The following is a 19,930-nucleotide window of genomic DNA, read 5'->3' as shown; positions in this document are numbered from 1 at the left end:
ATTATCAAAAATGTATAAAAAAGCAGGACTCAAAATATATTCCCTGGTGGCTCAGACAGTAAAGCGTCTGCCTACAATGCGGGAGAGCTGGGTTTGATACCTGAGCTGGAAGGATCCCCTGGAGAAGGAAATGGCAACCCACTCCAGTAATCTTGCCTGGAAAATCCATCCTATGGATGGAGAATCCTGGTAGGCTACAGTCCATGGTGTTGCAAACAGTCGGACATGACTGAGCGACTTCACTTTCAAAATATATTCTGTCATCAAGAGACGTATTTTAAATACCACAAATACAAATGCACGTTTCAAATAAAAGGATGGAGAGGGACATAAAAACATTAAACATGGGAAAGCTGATGTGGCTATAGTAAAAGGAGACAGAACAGATTTCAAGCTGAGTTGAGGAGTATTACCACAACAGACAAAGAAGAACATTTCCTGACGATAAGAGACTAAATACATCAGGAAGATGTAACAATTACAACTGTATATGTACTTAAATAACAATTTCAAACCACATGAGGCAAAAATTGACAAAAAAAAAAGTGAGATTTCAGAAAAGTCCAAAATTGATGTTAATGTTTTCATTCCAATACCAAAGAAAGGCAATGCCAAAGAATGCTCAAACTACTGCACAATTGCACTCATCTCACATGCTAGTGAAGTAATGCTCAAAATTCTCCAAGCCAGGCTTCAGCAATACGTGAACCGTGAACTTACAGATGTTCAAGCTGGTTTTAGAAAAGGCAGAGGAAGCAGAGATCAAATTACCAACATCCGCTGGATCATCAAAAAAGCAAGAGAGTTCCAGAAAAACATCTATTTCTGCTTTATTGACTATGCCAAAGCCTTTGACTGTGTGGATCACAATAAACTGTGGAAAATTCTGTAATAGATGGGAATACCAGACCATCTCGCCTGTCTCTTGAGAAACCTGTATGCAGGTCAGGAAGCAACAGTTAGAACTGGACATGGAACAACAGACTGGTTCCAAATAGGAAAAGGAGTACATCAAGGCAGCATATTGTTACCCTGCTTATTTAACTTATATGCAGAGTACATCATGAGAAACACTGGGCTGGAGGAAGCACAAACTGGAATCAAGATTGCCAGGAGAAATATCAATAACCTCAGATATGCAGATGACACCACTCTTATGGGAGAAAGTGAAGAGGAACTAAAGAGCCTCTTGATGAAAGTGAAAGAGGACAGTGAAAAAGTTGACTTAAAGCTCAACATTCAGAAAACTAAGATCATGGCATCTGGTCCCATCACTTCACGGGAAATAGATGTGGAGACAGTGGAAACAGTGTCAGACTTTATTTTTTTGGGTTCCAAAATCACTGCAGATGGTGATGGCAGCCATGAAATTAAAAGACGCTTGCTTTGCAGCCAATTAAGCTGACTGTGCTCTTTTCCCCATGGGGGCCCAGTGTGCAATGGCTGCAAACAGCAGCCTCCTTGGTAGTGTATGCAACCTGTTGCCTGTACAGGTAGCCCTAAGGGACCTTGGAGACAACTCTTCCTAGTGGGCATTCATGACTGGCCTGCTGTTTCTCAATCTAGACTCCAGACAGGTATGCGTGGTGCCTTTGGAAAGCCCCAGGGCACAGTGGCCAGGGTCCACATTGGCCAGGTCATAATGTCCATCCGCACCAAGCTGCAGAACAAGGAGCATGTGATTGAAGCCCTCCGCCGGGCCAAGTTCAAGTTCCCTGGCCGTCAGAAGATCCACATCTCCAAGAAGTGGGAATTTACCAAGTTCAATGTGGATGAATTTGAGAACATGGTGGCAGAAAAGCGACTCATCCCGGACGGCTGTGGGGTCAAATACATCCCTAATCGTGGTCCCCTGGACAAATGGCGGGCCCTGCACTCATGAGCATCAGCTCTGTTCCCTCCTTAATCACGCTCACCAATAAATGCTATTTCCTGTCAAAAAATAAAAATAAAAAAAAATAAAAGACGCTTGCTCCTTGGAAGGAAAGTTATGACCAACCTAGACAGCATATTAAAAAGCAGAGACATGGGGGTACTCTTTTGCCCCCTTCTGATGCCTATGTCAGAAGCTTTCTCTATCTCCTTTATACTTTAATAAAACTTTATTACACACACACACACAAAAAAAGATCTTTTTTAAACCCAAGTTGAAAGTCATCATAGTAGGTCTGACACTTCCTAAGGAGGATAGAATGGTGTTATCTTATTGGGTACCCTGAAGGAAGCACTATTGCAGAGTTATGTTTTTTATATCTTTGCCATCTTTGTCTTATTACCTGATCCTTTCCTTGCCCTTATTCTTTAACTCTCTAACATAAGAAACTCAAAACCTTCAGTCTTCAAACTGTGACATATTACAAAGGATTTTATGAGAAAAATGGATCCTTAAAGCATGCCTGTATACCACTAAAGATGCCTATGTTTTGAGTTAAACACTGAGGTGAGCTTTGGAAAAAATTTTGTCTTCATGTCATCTTCAGAAAGGTTATCTTCTGCTAAGACTGAGAAACTGCAGGCTTTGGCATAAGCTGCCCCCCAAATATCTTATTACACATTGTTGAAATAGTGAGGGGCATCCTTTCTCCTTACTTTGTCAACTAAAAATTCAAGTAGAGGAGAAAAGAAGGAGTTACTTCTGATCCGTTGTGTTTATGAAGAAAATCAAAGTGTCATGGTTGCTGTTTTAATGTTGCATTAAGCAAACATATTGCTTAGAATATATATTGTGCAAAAGCACAGACTTGACTTTGCCTACACATGTAACATAATTTTAAGAAAACAAGTGCCAAGGATGCTGCTGGAGGCAGAACACACTTAGTCTTGGCCTGCAGCCTAGCTTCTTTGGTGCATCTGTGTCTTAAATCAGTGGTAGCTAATGCTTATATTCATGTCAGTGTCACAGATACAGTATAGTAGGCATGACAGTCATGTTGTATGTTTTCAGTGATATTTCTTTTTAGAACTAATTCTTAGCACACCCAGAAGAATTAAGGGATCTAGTAGAGAAGCAGAGAAGGTTCTACCCTAAGTGAATGCCCAAAGCTTCCTCTGCCTTTCTGCAGAAGTGGGTGATGTATCAGTTTTTCTCTTAATGTTTTTAATGTCCACCTAATTCTTCAAGCTTAGACTGATTATTTAATGGATAGAAATCATTAAAGTAATTCTCTGCATGACAGAAACTTAATTATTGGCTGTTATTAACCAATGATTACCATTCATACTTTATCAGGTTTATAAGTATAAAATTAGCAACAAAAGTTTACTGTGAGCCTGTGGCCAGAATTGGTTTTCTGCTACTTGTTTATGATTAGTGACTCTTATAGATGAACCTAAACTGCCTTTTCTTGAAAAAATAGTAGTAATAGTTATGCTGATAGTGAAATAAAAGTGTATCTATCTAGTCTGACCAACATTTTTTTTAAGTAGATGTATTTAGGCATTATTTTAGATTTTTTTAGTTTCCTCAAGTATTCATGTTTTTTGTTGTTATTGTTGCTTTGTTTAACTGATTCCTGAGAGTGCACTAGTGATCCCTGAATGAGAAAATCAGTATGTTTTGTATATGCTATTCTGATGCTGAACTTTAAAACCCAGATTAATAATAGATTTTGTTAGAGAGACGTATTTAATTACCTTAGGTGATGAAAAGGGACTAGTAATGTTAGACTGTGACTTGTAAGAACTGTTAAAAGCAAAATACCTTTTGTTAAAGGCATTTTTTTAAATCAATAAAAGGTCTTCTTTTATATCAGTGCTCACACTTTTATCTATGGGGCCAAAGTTTTGGTTCATGACATATATCCCTAGCAAATATAGGGCAGTCATTTATTTCACATATAAACTGTCACAATTAACTGGAAAAATGGCACTTCTGGTTATAACTATCATAAGTAAGTTAAAGTGAGTGAAAGTCATTTAGTCGTGTCCAACTCTTTGCGACCCCATGGACCACACAGTCTGGAATTCTCCAGGACAGAATACTGGAGTGGGTAGCCTTTCCCTTCTCCAGGGGGTCTTCCCAACCCAGGGATCGAACCCAGGTCTCTCACATTGCCAGCAGATTCTTTACCAGCTGAGCCACCAGGGCAGCCCAAGAATACTGGAGTGGGTAGCCTATCCCTTCTCCAGTGGATCTTCCTGACCCAGGAATTGAACCAGGGTCTCCTGCATTGCAGGCGGATTCTTTACCAACTGACCTATCAGGGTAAATTAAAAGTTAACTTCTAAACTTCTAAACACAAGGAGTAAGCTTGTGGTCAAAAGCCTTAAGAGTACATAAGCTCATTCCCTGGGACACTCAGTCTTTCTGTCATCACCACCATGGTGTGGCTCAACCTTGGAGCACCAGCATTGCCTCCAGTTATGTTCCTGTTAATTTCGTGTGACGGATGGAGGGCGTTTGTCAGGAGGTCCTACTTTTAGCTCCATATATAGACGAGGTAAATAAAAAACATTTCTTCATTCCGTCCCAGCACACATGCATGCTCAGTCACTAGTCGTGTCTGACTCTTTACAACCCTATGGTCTGTAGCCCGCAGGCTCCTCAGTCCCAGAATTGCTGTCAGTCTGAGGTAGGCTTATTTCATTCCAGTCTAGTCTTTTCTTATAAGAAAAATTTGTTCTGACTCTGCCTTAGTTTAGTTGGCATACTCTGCATAGATACTAGAAAAGTAGTGGAAAATACAGAGGCTTTGGAGTTGGTCATACCAAGGTTTGGTCCCAGCCCTGGCAGCTAGCTGCCTCTTCAGCTTCTTCTGTAAAGCTTCTCCGCTGTGTTCGTTGCACTCCTTCTACACTGGGCTTTGTCTGTTCTGAGAAGCCCTAATTTCCCTGCCTTTGCACTTGGCTGTTCTCTGCCTCGAAACATGCTTTTCCCAGCTATTCTTGAGACTTGTTCCTTCATGTCCTTCACAGAAATAATATGTCCTCAAAAAAAAAAAAAAGGCAGAGACATTACTTTTTCAACAAAGGTCTGTCTATTCAAGGCTATGGTTTTTCCAGTGGTCATGTGTGGATGTGAGAGTTGGACTGTGAAGAAAGCTGAGCACCAAAGAACTGATGCTTTTGAACTGTGGTGTTGGAGAAGACTCTTGAGAGTCCCTTGGACTGCAAGGGGATCCAACCAGTCCATCCTATGGGAGAGCCAGTCCTGGGTGTTCATTGGAAGGACTGATGCTGAAGCTGAAACTCCAATACTTTGGCCACCTCATGCGAAGAGTTGACTCACTGGAAAAGACCCTGATGCTGGGAGGGATTGGGGGCAGGAGGAGAAGGGGACGACAGAGGATGAGATGGCTGGATGGCATCACCAACTCGATGGACATGAGTTTCAGTAAACTTTGGGAGTTGGTGATGGACAGGGAGGCCTGGTGTGCTGCGATTCATGGGGTTGCAAAGAGTCGGACATGACTGAGACTGAACTGAACTGAATGTTAGTTCTGATCACTAACTGAGAGAACTAGACCAATGGGGGAAAAATCTGTAGCCATTCAGAATCTCTAAAGAATATTGACACCTGATGCTGGTAAAGATTGAGGGCAAGAGGAGAAGGGGGTGACAAAGGATGAGATGGTTGGATGGCATCACTGACTTAATGGACATGAGTTTGAGCAAACTTGGCGAGACAGTGAAGGCCTGGGAAGCCTGGGGTGCTGTAGTTCATGGGGTCATAAAGAGTCACACAGATTTATCGACTGAACAACAACAACAACTCATTTGATATTTATAAACCACCACTTTCAATATTTTGCACAACACATTTTTTTTCAAGAGTAAATGGACTATGCACCAAGATAGATCATAAGTAAATCTCAACAGATTAATGAAAAATCACATGAAGTATGTTTTCTGACCACACATGAACTAAATTAGACATCAATAAACATAACATATCTAGACAAGCCCCAAATGTTTGGAAATTAAACAATACACTTCCAAGTAATCAATTTAGGGTCAAAGAAAAATAAAAAAGAAAACTTTCATAAAATATATTAGGCTAAATACAATTTTGAAGAATAGGCTAAGAGAAAAACTTATAAGTTTAAATGCTTGCTTATATTAGGAAACAAGAAAGATTTAATATCAATAATTTAAACTTTCATCTTTAGCTTTAAAAAAGAATATGCTAAACTCAAAGCAAGTAAAGGAAATCGTTTGGAAAAAAGGAAAAATCAGTAAAATAGGAAATAAATAAACAACAGGGAAAAAAAAAATCAATGAAACTAAAAGCCAGATACTTGAAAGTATCATTAAAATGTAAAACCTCTAGGGACTTCCCCGGTGGTCCAGTGGTTAAGAATCTACCTTCTAATGCAGAGAACGTGGGTTCCATTCCCGGTCAGGGAACTAAGATCCTGCATGCCATGGGGCAACTAAGTTGGTGTGTCACAACTATTCATAGAGAAGCCCTCACGCAGCAATAAAGACCTGCAACAACAACAAAAAAAAAGACCTGCAACAGTACCAAGCATAGCCTCCCACCCCTCACAAAAAAAGGTAAAATACTATTTAGATATTTAAGAAGTAAAGAGGGATGCTGCATATGGCCACTATCAGTTCCTGCAGATATTAAACAGAACAAAGACATTACAGCATAAACAAATTAAAGGCAATAAATTAGACAGTGTAGATGAAATGGACAAATATTTTCACTTAAAAACATGATACCAAAGGAAAAAATCTGAAAACCCTTAACTATTAAAGATACTGAGTTTGCAATTCAAGAAGTTCCCGTGAAGATTTTTCCAGGTCCAGAAGACTTTAAGATAAGTCCTGTGAAACATTTAAGAGTTAATGATAATACTACACTAACTTTTTCTTAAAAATAAAGGACCGAGGAATACTTTCCTAATCCTTTTATGAGGTGAATCTTATACAGTTACCAAAACCAGAAAAAGGCAAAATTACAGACCAATAGCCTTGATGAATACCAATTAAAAACCAAAAAATAAGAGTGAATTATATAAAGGGATAATATAAAAAGCATAACACATGAACAAGTGGTGCTTATCTCTGGAATGCAATACCTGATAATCAATAATATAATCCTCATTAAATCAGAATATGGTAGGAAAAGCCTATGGTCATTTCAAATGAAAAAAAAGCATTAGGCAAAGACTCTTGAGAGTCCCTTGGACTGCAAGGAGATCCAACCATTCCATCCTAAAGGAGATCAGTCCTGGGTGTTCACTGGAAGGACTGATGCTGAAGCTGAAACTCCAATACTTTGGCCACCTGATGCAAAGAGTTGACTCACTGGAAAAGACCCTGATGCTGAGAGGGATTGGGGGTAGGAGGAGAAGGGGACGACAGAGGATGAGATAGCTGGATGGCATCACCGACTCGATGGGCATGAGTTTGAGTAAACTCCGGGAGTTGGTGATGAACAGGGAGGCCTGGCGTGCTGCGACTCATGGGGTTGCAAAGAGTCGGACACGACTGAGCGACTGGACTGAACTGATACTTGTATTAAAATCTCTCAACATTAGAAATAGAACTCCTCAACTTAATGAAATGCAACTACAAAAGATTTATACATAATATCATACTTATTGGTTAAAGGTTGTTTACCCCCTAAGATCAGGAGCAAGTCAAGGATAGCTGCTCTCTCTAGTTCTATTGAACACTGCAGACAATGCATAAAGAATGAAAAATACAAGGCAAACAGACTGGAAAGGAAGAAGGCAAACTGTATTCACAGACATAACCAGATATGTAAAGTACAGGAAATAATAAGTGAATTTACCATGGTCACAGCATATTTATCTCAAAATATATTTTAAAAAATCAATTCTATTTTATATACTAACAACAAACAATTGAGAATGAAGTTAAAAAATAAAATTAAGAAAATATTTGCAAGACCTGTGCACTGGAAACTACAAAACACTGCTGAGAGAAAATTTAAAAGACCTAAGCAAACATGGAAATACATTAGGTCCATGGTTCAGAAGACTTACTAGTGTTAACCTAACAATTATCTTCAACCAACTTATAAATCTTTGAAAATCTAATCACAAACCATTAGGTTGTTTTATAGAGACTGATGGGTTGATTTGAAAATTTATAGGAAAATGTAAAATACTTATACCTAAAACAATTTGGTAGGTTTACATTACCTGATATCAGGACTTAATACCCTAACTAAAACTGTTATCTTGGTGAAAGTATAAACACACAAATCAATTAAACAGACTATAAAAAACACCTACACACATGATCAACTGACTGTCAACAAAGCCTCCAATAGAATTCAGTAGAAAAAGGATCTCTTTTCACAAAAGACTCTGGAAAAACTGGATATCCATTGAAAATAGAAAAAGGGAACTTTACCTCTTATCTTACAGAATGAAATTGACATGGGTCACTCCTTTAAAATGAAAATCTAAAACCATAATACTTACATATTAAAGAACAAAATATGCATAATGCTGGAGTATGCAAAGCCTTCTGAGGTAGTGCACAAAAAGCACTAATCATAAAAATTTAAAACCTGGTAAACTGGATTTTGTCAAAATTAAAAACTTCAGCTCTGAAAGACACCACTAAGAAAATTAAAAATCAAATCATAGACTGGGAAATATATTCCCAGTGTTTCTATCTTACAAAAGACTTGTATTGAGAACGTATAAAGAACTCTCATAATACAGGAATAAGAAGACAACCAAATCAACTGGCAAAAGATCTAAACAAATCCAGTAGCTATATATCCATGACAAATATGCAAAATAAAAAACACTTACCAATTTTAATTGTGTTAGGGAAACAAAAAATTTCAAAAGAATGAAATGCCAATACACACCTGCTAGAATTAACTAAAACAGTGACCATACCAAGTGTTGGTGAAGATATGCAGCTATAATATAATAACTATCATACATTGGTAGTGGGAAAGTAAAATGACACAACCACTTTGCTTAACAGTTTGGCAGGTTTTTTTTATAAATTTTTTTAAAAATAAATTTAAACATATATTTTTCACACAATTTACTGATTTCAAACCTAGGCAGGTTTTGTTCAAAAGAAATGAAAATATAATCCACATATGAGCATAATAATACTGTAACAGTCAAAAAGTAAAAAAAAAAAAAAAAAAAGTCTATCAAAAAGTGAGGGTATAACTAAAAAATTGTGGTATATTCATATAATGGAACAACAGTAGTCAGCAATATAAGCAATGTTCTGATACACACAACATGAATTTCAAGAGAAAATTACATTGAGTTAAATAGGCTAATCCCCTAAAAAGCACATATTCTACTACGCCATTTATATGAAAGTCTAGAGGACGCAAAACTAATTTACAGTGACAAAAGCAGGTATGATTAATAATATCTTAATAGAGGCCAACTGTGGCAGTAGAGCAACTGGTTGTAGGGGGGCATGAAGGAACTTTTTGGAGTAATGTAAATTTTGTAATCTTGATTGTTGTGGTAACTGAATAAATCTTTATACCTTTCTAAAACTTCCTAAACTTGATCAACACTTAAAATGAGTTGCTTTTTATTCTATGTAGATTATACCTTAAAAATTTTTGATTAAAAAAAAAAGGTAGGTTTGGGCGTCTCCTTCAAAAATGGAAGAGTGTGTTCTTATTTCACATTTACTGTAGATAACAGCTCTAAACTCCAGAAAAATATAATCAAAGTCTCAGTTTCCATGGGAGATTTCAGGACCCCCTGCAGATACCAAAATCTCAAAATACTCAAGTCCCTTACATAAACTGTATAGTACTTATATATAATCTATTTTATATTGTTCCATATACTTTAAATCATCTCTACTTACCATACCTAATACAATGTAAATGCTATGTAAATAGTTGCCACTGTCCAGCAATTTCAAGTTTTGCATTTTGGAACATTCTGGGATTTTTTTTTAACATTTTCAATCTGTGGTTGGTTGAATTTGTGGATGTGGAAGGGAAGCCCCATGAATATGGAGTGCTGACTATAAAAAACAGCTATCTGAAGGCACTTAAAAGTGACCCAAACAAATAGAAACTGGAAGGAAGGTTTTATACTTAGGGGAAGAACGACAGAATTGCCAATTCACACTACTTTCAGCCTAAAGGTGGGTCCCAAGTAGACATCAGGTATGGCAAATAAAATTCAGGTGGAAATGGTCCTACTGGCTTGAAGAAACAATAGAATTTAGGATAACAACAGTAACTGGAAAAGAAGTAGGGAAATCCTGCAGAAATGAAAGCCAGAGGCAGGAGTTGGGGGGAGTCCAAAGACACTGAACAAATTTTATCCACACCTTTAGCTGATACCTCAGTTAGCCATTCATGGGTCAGAATTTGAGACCTCTGGTTAAACATGAAAGAAATCAAGCAGAGATTCAAGCTGCCACCAGTCAGAGAGTCTGAAGTTTCAAGTTTGATTTCAGCCTACTTGACTGTCCAACAAAACAAATCAACTTCTATGGAAATGAACTAATATAGGAAATTCTCTTCTGCTGTAAACAGTTAAAAAATTGTAAAAAAAAAATAGGTTAAACAGATGTTTTTAAGCACTGGCTGACTGACAGCAGAGCACAGTGAGCTCTGAAAGAAGGGAACAAAGTAAGCTTTGACTGCCCAGCTCACAGCTTATAGGCAATTTCCAGGTCACAGCACAGGAGGGAGAACACAGAGCCCAGCAGTCTTTCTGAGTTGAAGACACAGAGATGGGAGTTTGAAGAGTCCAAGATGGCTAGAACTGCTAAGCAAAATACTGAAGAGGAGGGAGCAGCAGAGAGACAGACAGAGACAGAGGCTTCTCCAGACATATGTAGAGTGATACCCTTGAATCTACAGCTAAGTATCGATCTCAAAATACATGGGCTCACCATCAACACAATGAAAGGGCAACCTACAGAATGGGAAAGAGTTTCTGCAAATGACCAATAAAAGGTCCAAATTAAAGGCTTCCCAGGTGGCACAGTGGTAAAGAATCCACCTGCCAATGCAGGAGACACAGGAGATGCAGCTTCAATCCCTGGGTCAGGAAGATCCCCTAGAGAAGGAAGTGGCAACCTGCTCTAGTATTCTTGCCTGGAAAATTCCAAGGGCAGAGGAGCCTGGCGGGCTATAGTCTATGGGGTCACAAAGAGTCAGACATGACTAAGCACACATACATCAAAACTATTAATATATAAGCAGCTCATACAAACTCAATATTAACATAAAACCCCAAATAACCCAATTAAATAATGGGCAGAAGACTGAACAGACATTTTTCCAAAGAAAACACAGAGATGGCCAACAGGCATATGAAGATACTCAACATCACTAACATCAGAGAAATGCAAATCAAAACCATAATGAGATAGCATATCACACCTGTCAGAATGGCTATCAACAGAAAGACCACAGACTAACAAACACTGGCAAGGATATGGAGAAAAGGGAACCTTTATACTCTGCTGGTGGGAATGTAAACTGGTGCAGCCACTGTGAAAAAACAGTTGGAAGTTCTCAAAAAACTAAAACTAGAACTGTCACATGGCCCAGCAATTTCACTCCTGGGTAAAATGTAAAAACAGTTATTCAGAAAGACACATGCACCACCCCAATGTTCAGAGCATTATTTATAATAGCCAAGATGTGAAAGCCACCTAGGTGACCATCAACAGATGAATGGATAAAGAAGACATAGGGAATAGCCACACACACACACACACAGAGGAACAGTACTCAGCTAGGTGCCCATCAACAGATGAATGAATAAAGAAGACACAGTGAATAGCTGCCCCCCATAACACATAGGAGTATTATTCAGCCATAAAAAAAGAATGAAATTTTGCCATCTGCAACAACATGGATAGACTTGGAGAGTATTATATTTAGTGAAGCAAGTCAGAGAAATACAAATACTGTATGTCATCATGAATGTGTGGAATCTAAAAAATAAAACAGATATATATAACAAAACAGAAACAAGACTTGCAGACAGAGATAACTAGTGGATACCAGTGGTGAGAGGGAAGGAGGGAGGAGTAAGATAGGGGTAGGAGATTAAGAGGTATAAACTACTAGGCACAAAATAAATAAGCCACCAGGATATACTGCATAGCACATGGAATATAGCCAATACTTGTAATAACTATAAATGGAGTTTTAAAAACCTTTAAAAACTGTGAATCACTATGTTGTACACCTGAAACGTATGTAAATCAGCTGAAAAAAATAAAGAAAAGGTGGGAGATGCTCCAGGGTAAAAAGCATTTAGTATATTCCCAAAAAATTAAATTTAAAAATAAATACTAATCATAAGAATGCCAGAACAGCTATAATAGTATCAAACAGAATAGATTTTAGAACAAAGAATATTATAAGGGATTAAGAAAGCCACTTTAACTTATTTATTTATTTTCTGGCTGCATTGTGTGGCATATGAGATCTCAGTGCCCCCACCAGGGACTGAACCCATGCCCCCTACAGAGGAAGCATGGAGTCTTAGCCACTAGGTCACCAGGGAAGTTCCAAGTAAGGCATTTTATAATGACAGAGGAGATCAATTCATAAAATTCATAAAAAGACAGAACAGTCCTAAATATAAATTAATCTAAAAACAGAACTTCAAAATATATTAAGTAAAAACTGATAGAAGCAAAAGTTAAAATAGACACAATTATAGCCACATGAATCCAACATGTAGCTCTGCTGGTAAAGAATCTCCCTGCAATGCAGGAGACCTGGGTTCAATTCCTGGGTCAGGAAGATCCCCTGAAGAGGGAAATGACAACCCACTACAGTATTCTTGCCTGGAGAATGCCATGGGCAGAGGAGCCCAGCAGGCTACAGGCCATGGGTCACAAGAGTCGGACATGACTTAGCGACTAAACCACCACCACTGTCCTGTCAGGAGCACATGATGTCTGGTTGTCCTGCTTCGGTGATGCCAAGAGTGATCAGCAGTGTCATCCTATTCCATCCATTTAAAAAAGCTCAGTCAGCCTTTCCATTAATAGTTTTGGGCTTCCCTGGTGGCTCAGATGGTAAAGAATCTACCTGCAATGCGGGCGACCCGGGTTCGATCTCTGGGTTGGGAAGATCCCCTGGAGAAGGGAGCGGTTAACCACTCCAGTATTCTGGCCTGGAGAATTCCATGGACAGAGGAGCCTGGAGGGCTGCAGTCCATGGGGTCACAAAGAGATGGACATGACCGCGTGACTTTCACTTTCACAGCCACACTTGTAACTTAAGATTTTGACTTCCTTTTCTGTCATTGGTATAACAGACTGAAAGTCAATAAGGATATAGAAGACTTTACCATCATAATCAAGCAATCTGACTTGATTATTTACAGAATACACCATCCAACAACACTAGACTATACATCCTCTACAAGTACACACAGAACATTCATCAGATGGTACTATAATCTGTGGTACAAAAGAAGTCTATAAATTTAAGAATGAAATCATATACAGCATGTTTCCTGATTGTAACAAAATTAAACTGGAAATCAATAAGAGAAAGCTATTTGGAAAATCCCCAAATATTTGAAAATTAAACACACTTCCTCTAAACAAATGGGTCAAAAAGGAAAACATGAGATAAATTAGAAAATATTTTCAAACAAATAAAAATGAAAACACAACATGTCTAAATTTGTTAGAGGAAAATTTATAGCGTTAAATGTCCTACAGGGGAAAAAAAGTCCAATATCAATGATATAACCTTCCATGTACAAAACAAGAGGCAATTAAATCCAAAGTAATGAAAAGGAAAGGGAATACAAAGTGTAAGAGCAGAAATGAAGAAACAGGAAACAGAAAAACAGAAAATCAATAAAACCAAAGGTTGCTACTTTGAAAAAAATCAGCAAAATTGATAAACCTCTAGTCAACTGATCAAGCAAAAAACTAAAAGTCAAATAATCAACAGCAGAATGAAAAAACGGCACCATTACAGATTATACAAACATCAAAAGGATAAAAAGCGTAGATTTTTTAACAACTTTGTGCCAATAAATTTTATAACTTGGATGAGATGGACAGATTGCTTAAAAGACATAAATTATAAAAGCTCACTGAAGAGAAAAAAATTGACAGCATGAAAGTGAAAGTGTTAGTCGTTCGGTCCTGTCCAACTCTTTGCAACACCAAGGACTATAGTATGCCAGGCTCCTCTGTCCATGGAATTCTCCAGCCAAGAATATGGAAATGAGTTGCCATTCCCTTCTCTAGTGGATCTTCCCAATTCAAGAACTGAACTCGGGTCTCCTGCATTGCTGGCAGCTTCTTTACTGTCTGAGCCACGAGGAAAGCCTGAATAGCAGTAATAGCCACAATTCTATTAAGGAAATTGAACTGCTAGTAAAAAACCTTCCCATAAACAAATCCTGAGGCTCAGATGGCTTCACTGGTGCATTCTAACAAACAGTTAAGGAAGAAATAATAACAATTCTATACAAATTCTTTCAGAAAATAAAAGGAGAGAATTCATCTCAACTCATTCTGTAAGTTATTATTACCTTCATACCAAAACTAGACAACAACATTATAAGAAAAACTATAGACCAAATTATTTATGAACCACAGATAAAACAATCCTTAACAGTGTGTTAGTAAATTCACTAAGCAATATGTGGAAAATGAATATATGAATCTATCATGACCAAATGGGGTTTATCCTAGGGATAAGCTGGTTTAGCACTTCAAAATCAATCAATGTAACTCATCATGTTAATTTAAAAAGGGGGAAAACCATATAATACAGAAAATACAACAGAAGCGTAAAAACTTTTGACAAAATTCAACATTCATTTGTAATAAAAATTATCATTAAACTAGAATTTCTTCAACCTCATAAATCTGATAAAGAGCATTTATGTAAAACTAATCACCAATGTTACACTTAGTCAAAGACTACATGCCTTTCCCCTTAGTCAGGAATAAGGCAAAAATATCTGTTCTCATTACTTATATCAACACTGCACTGAAAGTTCTAGACAATGTAGTAAAGCCAGACAAAAATAAAAGGAATATGGATGGAAAGCAAGATGGACAACAGTAATATTACTCATCTGACATGATTATGTGTGTATAAAATCCTAAAGAATCTATCAAAAAATTACTAGAATAATTTTTGAGAGAAGGTAGGTTAATAAACAAAAATCAAATTGTATTTTCATATACTAATCAACTGCATTTTAGCAATAAACAATGGGAACTTGAAATAAAAATGAATAGCATTTACAACATAAAAAACACCTCAGTATTAATACAATAAACATCTGCAAGACTGGCACACTGAAACAACAAAACATTATGGTTACCCACTCCAGTAATGTGGTCTGGAGAATTCCATGGATTACAGTCCATGGGGTCACAAAGAGTCAGACACGACTGAGCGACTTTCCCTTCCTTTCTGTTTGGCATGTGAAAAAGCTCTGGAAATAGATACTGGGGATGGTTTGATACCTGTGCTTCTTTTCCAATTCTCCAAGTGATCGCCCCAATGCTCATTTATGGATGTTCGTGTTTCTTATACTTTTCTGTTTAACTGTGTGTGTGTGTGTGTGTGTGGTATAATATGTGACATAAAATTTTATCATTTTAACCATTTTTCAGTATATAATTCATTGCCATTAAGTACATTCACAATATTAAGTAATCATCACCAGTATCTACTGGAGTGGGTGGCCATTCCCTTCTCCAGGGGATCTTCCCAATCCAGGGATTGAACCCAGGTCTCCTGCATTGCAAGCAGATTCTTTACCAGCTGAGCCACCACGGAAGCCCAAACAGAAACTCTGTGCCAATAACATTGAACAGTTAACTCTTATCTTACAGTTTGCCTAGTATTAAACCCAAACCACATTAGAAGAATGTTTAAGACAATCCATTATGGGAGAGGAAGATATTAAAATACACATTAACAGTTTAAATTCAAGGATCTCTTGAAGGATCAGAGGGGAGAAATATAGGATTCTTGGTTTTTTTACAATCTGCCAAGCATAGCTCTTGTCTCAAAACCTCAAGACAGGACTTCTTGACACTTAACTAATAGCAATCTGTCAATTCTATCTTCATCTTAACTGTTCTTTTCTTTGCAAGACAGGTGCATGCTGCATTATGTGCTGTGCTGTGCTTAGCTGCTCAGTCACGTCCTGCTCTTTGAGACCCTATGGACTGTAAAATACCAGGCTCCTCTGTCCATGGGGATCCTCCAGGCAAGAATACTGGAGTGGGTTGCCATGTCCTCTTCCATGCAGTCCTATATCCTCATTTAATCTGAGGAAATGCATTTTTGTTCTAGCACTGTTTCTGGGAGAAGACTGAGAAAAGATGTTGAATGATTACACCCACTTAATATGTGAACACTGGTTAAAATTAGAAGGAGCACTTGTGGAAGGTAAAAGCTTATCTGACCAACAGAACAAGTGGGTACTGCTTTCCTGAAGGGGAAGGCAAACAGGAGGATTTTAGTACAAGAAAAGCAAATGCTCAAATAGTCTTTAAACAAACAAACAAAAGAATTTCAGAAAAGAGAAAAGAACCATCATCTCACCTGAGCCATGGTTTTGAGATTTACAAGAGATGACCAGTCTTCCTTTGGGCTCTTCTTTAGAAAAGGGGTGGCTCCTAAGAAGGCAAAACCAACATGAAAAGAGGCCACATGACACCATATACGTCTTTCAGCTCTCATCACTTACAACTCAATTAAAATTGACTCTATTTCCTTTGCTTTGGTGCTTGTCCACTCTGTTCACACAAATACAAGGGGATAATGAGCTAGACAAATATTATTTCATCCCCAAGGCTAGAGATACAGGATCTTGGGGCAAAAAGTTAGATTCTGGGCAAGCCGCTCTCCTCTCTACTACCACTTTTCTCTCCTAAGCTGCCTACTAACCACTTCCAAGCTCTTCTCCATTAAGGCTCAACCTACATCATGACCAACAATACATGAAAATACCTGTCACCCCATACCCTGAGCACCACTGATACAAAGTTCCTGATGCTTGCCAAAGTATACACTGTGATTCTAATTCTTATTTTTCTCATTATGAGAGAGGATAAGCTTCTAAAGTTTTAAGAAAAAAACTCATCTTTTTTAAAAAAAATAAAAGACAAGCCAGGCCGAGTCAGGCCACCAACTCCCCAGTCTACAGCTACCACCAGCCCCTGCAGATATTACTGCAGTCCATCTTTAGTTTCCTAGATGAAACTCAAATTTTTTTCACTTTTCTAACTATTTTCTGGATTGATATTAGATCTTTTTTAAAGGAAGGAAATTAATCCTTTAAATACCTAAAATAATTTTTATAGCTTTTCTTTATCATATACTTTATTTCCTTTACATATTTGAGTATATCTGGACTTCATATTTAGTTCCACTTATCTTTTCATTTAACTGCCAGGACGACTCAGCAGTTGTTACAGTTTTAAAATATATTTTAGTAACAGGTAGGCCTACTCCCCCCTCCATTATTTTCTCTAACCACTTCTGTCTTGTTCATTATCTCCTAACAACTTTGGAAAGTTTAAAAGTTTTACTGAAATTTTACAGAAACTTCATGAAATGTCAGTTTTGACACTTACTGTGTGTCTTCTGGTTCTTAAATCTTTAATTTTTGAGTATGTCAGGAACATCAAATTTTTGTTTACAAACCATACAATCTTTGTATCTTGTATTTTGATAGCCACTTCCCATAATTTTCTGATATGTACATACACACACAGTCTATTGATTTGTTAATGTCTTTTCCAGCAAACCTGAATTTTCTGTTGTCATTATTTTTAACAGGATGGTAACTAAGAAATTTTCCTACCTCAGTCTCAGCAGATGTCCCAAAGGTGGTGAGCAAACAAGCTTTTAATTGTCCCTCATGCTAAAATAAAGTCTTAAAAAGCAGCTGACTGTAAAGTTTTGCTACCATTAATTTAACTCCAAGGAGGAAGAGGCTCCTTCAAGAGGCTAGAAGAGGCTAAGAAAAGGAAATGTCTCTTTAAGAGAGCAAATTATTTTTCGAACAGTTTTCTAGGGAGAAGAAAAATAGATTCTTCTTCCTCCCTTATAACAAACAAGGGGCTCCTTAGACCCTAATACTACTATAAAGTAGTGAGAGAATTTGGGGGAGAAATGTACATGCTTCCAGGATATGGGGGAGTGGAGTGGTGGTGACTAAGGGGGCTAATTCTCATCTGAGCTCCAGATGGGGAATCCAAGGATGATGGAGCATACCTAGGTTGGCTTAGATCCTGTCCAAGAGGATTGACAGGAGAGAACAAGACATATAAGTAGATGGGTCACTGCATGCCAAGAGAAGTATATGGAGAAGTGGTTGTGCCCATAAAAAAGGGAACTGTATCTGGAAGTTCCCAACAGTGGGGTCTCTCAGAAGGTAAGGTATTTGTTGTTGTTCAATCACTGAGTTGTATCTGACTCTTTGTAACCCCATGAACTGCAGCACACCAGCCTTCCCTGTCCTTCACTATCTCCGAGAGTTCCATTGGGAGTTGGCCAAGCCAAAGTAAGATATAACTTACACTATATTATAATGGTACCAGTCATGTTAGCCTGTTTTTGTCCTTAACTTATGATTTCTCTTTTTCAGCTCCCAATCCATTCCAGCTGAAGACTATCAACCTAAACAGAATAAAGAGGGGACAAATAGAGGGATTAGAGAAGAAACTGATCACATTTTCTTTCACACAGCAGGCTTCCAGCAGGAAGAAGCATTTTTGCTTTTAAAACAAGTTTGAAGTACTGATTTCTGCAGTGAACATTCTATTCAGCTAAATGAGGCTGATCTTGTGTTTAAATGTTCAGCATCTTTGCAACGACTGAATAAATTATTGAACCTTTATTGTCCAGGAATTCACCCAAATACAAACTTTGAGAGGAGCAGTTATAGGAGAAAGTTTTTTGTGTGCTCCCAACAGTGTTCTACTTATGTCAACATACTGGTCATTAGTCAATACAATGACTTTCCCAATACAAGACTGTACCATCTGAAAATTATTTTAATTTTACCTCCTCCTCTCCAATTTAAAAATATGTATTTTTTTCACTTGTCTGTTTGCCAGAGTCAAATTTTACAGGCATATAAAATGGCCAATATTCTGATAATCTAATTAATATATACTACTTACTAGTCTTGAATCTACTTTCTCAAGTGTTCCATCTCAGTCACACAATGAACCAGCCACATTCACAGTCACCGTGAACTGTGCACTTACTTGTGTGCACAAATACTTTAAAATGTGACCTATTCACTGTTGTATCACCCACTACACAATCCCAACCCCACAGCCACATGTCATGCATAAACTCATAGAGTCCATTACATACTTCTACACAAAGCAGCAAAATTTTACTCACAACCCCCTTACTGTTGCCACTCAAGCTGCACAGCCTCAAACACAGACTGGCACCTAATTTAAAAATTAGACCACATAGAGACCCTCTGACTTTCATAAACAATAGGTTCCATAACGTCGCACAGAGTAACACATGTCCACACACACACACACAAGAACGGGCACAAAAAACTACACAATCAGAACGCCTGTATGTACCAGGCCGAGCTCACAGCCTCCTCGGGCTCCCTGTTCTACCTCGGCGTTCCCAGCACTTGCTCCCAGTTTCTTCCCCTGCCTAGGTTCTTGCTTCCCTCCTCGCTTTCTCTAAGGGCCCGGATTCTCGCTTTCCTTGCCGGCCTTCTCTCAGTCCAGGTTCCCTCTTCTTTCCTCGGGGTTCCCAGCCCAGGTTCCCACCTCCCTCCTAGGCAATCCCCACCGGGACCCAACATCACACACCCGCCCAGAGCCCGCTGGACCTAGAGCCTCACCTTCGAGAGGGGGCCGGCCGTCTGCGCCTGCGCACTCCCGCGCGAGCACTGCCTCCCAAGGGTCTCAGCGGCAGGTCTTCACCGCCGCGGCCTCGGCGCGCGCCTTCTCGACATCCGGGCTTTTGAGGCCTTGAACTACATTT

At 38.3% G+C, this 19,930-nt stretch overlaps 2 protein-coding genes and 1 non-coding gene across 3 annotated transcripts in view; 2 read left to right on the top strand and 1 right to left on the bottom strand.

Annotated features, from left to right (window-relative positions):
- Positions 1 to 19,917, bottom strand: part of ZNF567 (zinc finger protein 567) — a 30,145-nt gene extending 10,228 nt beyond the window's left edge. Inside the window, exons 1-3 of the mRNA XM_043437299.1 lie at positions 19,788 to 19,917; positions 18,484 to 18,583; positions 16,502 to 16,575 (exon numbers count right to left, since the gene is read on the bottom strand). Coding sequence (XP_043293234.1) covers positions 16,502 to 16,510 — 9 coding nt within the window. The 5' untranslated portion in view covers positions 16,511 to 16,575; positions 18,484 to 18,583; positions 19,788 to 19,917. The remainder of the gene's footprint in view (positions 1 to 16,501; positions 16,576 to 18,483; positions 18,584 to 19,787) is intronic.
- On the top strand, positions 1,387 to 1,521 carry LOC122421817. The gene has a single exon (XR_006263629.1). It is a non-coding gene; the product is annotated as a small nucleolar RNA SNORA70 (small nucleolar RNA).
- Positions 1,388 to 1,964, top strand: LOC122421461 (60S ribosomal protein L10-like). The gene has a single exon (XM_043437510.1). It carries the CDS (start codon positions 1,472 to 1,474, stop codon positions 1,880 to 1,882), a length of 411 nt encoding a protein of 136 aa, XP_043293445.1. The 5' UTR covers positions 1,388 to 1,471; the 3' UTR covers positions 1,883 to 1,964.
- Positions 19,918 to 19,930: the final 13 nt, after the last annotated feature.

This window comes from Cervus canadensis, chromosome 18 (genome assembly GCF_019320065.1).
Source record: "Cervus canadensis isolate Bull #8, Minnesota chromosome 18, ASM1932006v1, whole genome shotgun sequence".
In the NCBI taxonomy this organism is placed as follows: Eukaryota; Metazoa; Chordata; class Mammalia; order Artiodactyla; family Cervidae; genus Cervus; species Cervus canadensis.
The sequence above is the reverse complement of the archived record's forward strand: the minus strand, read 5'-3'. Positions and strand labels throughout refer to the sequence as shown.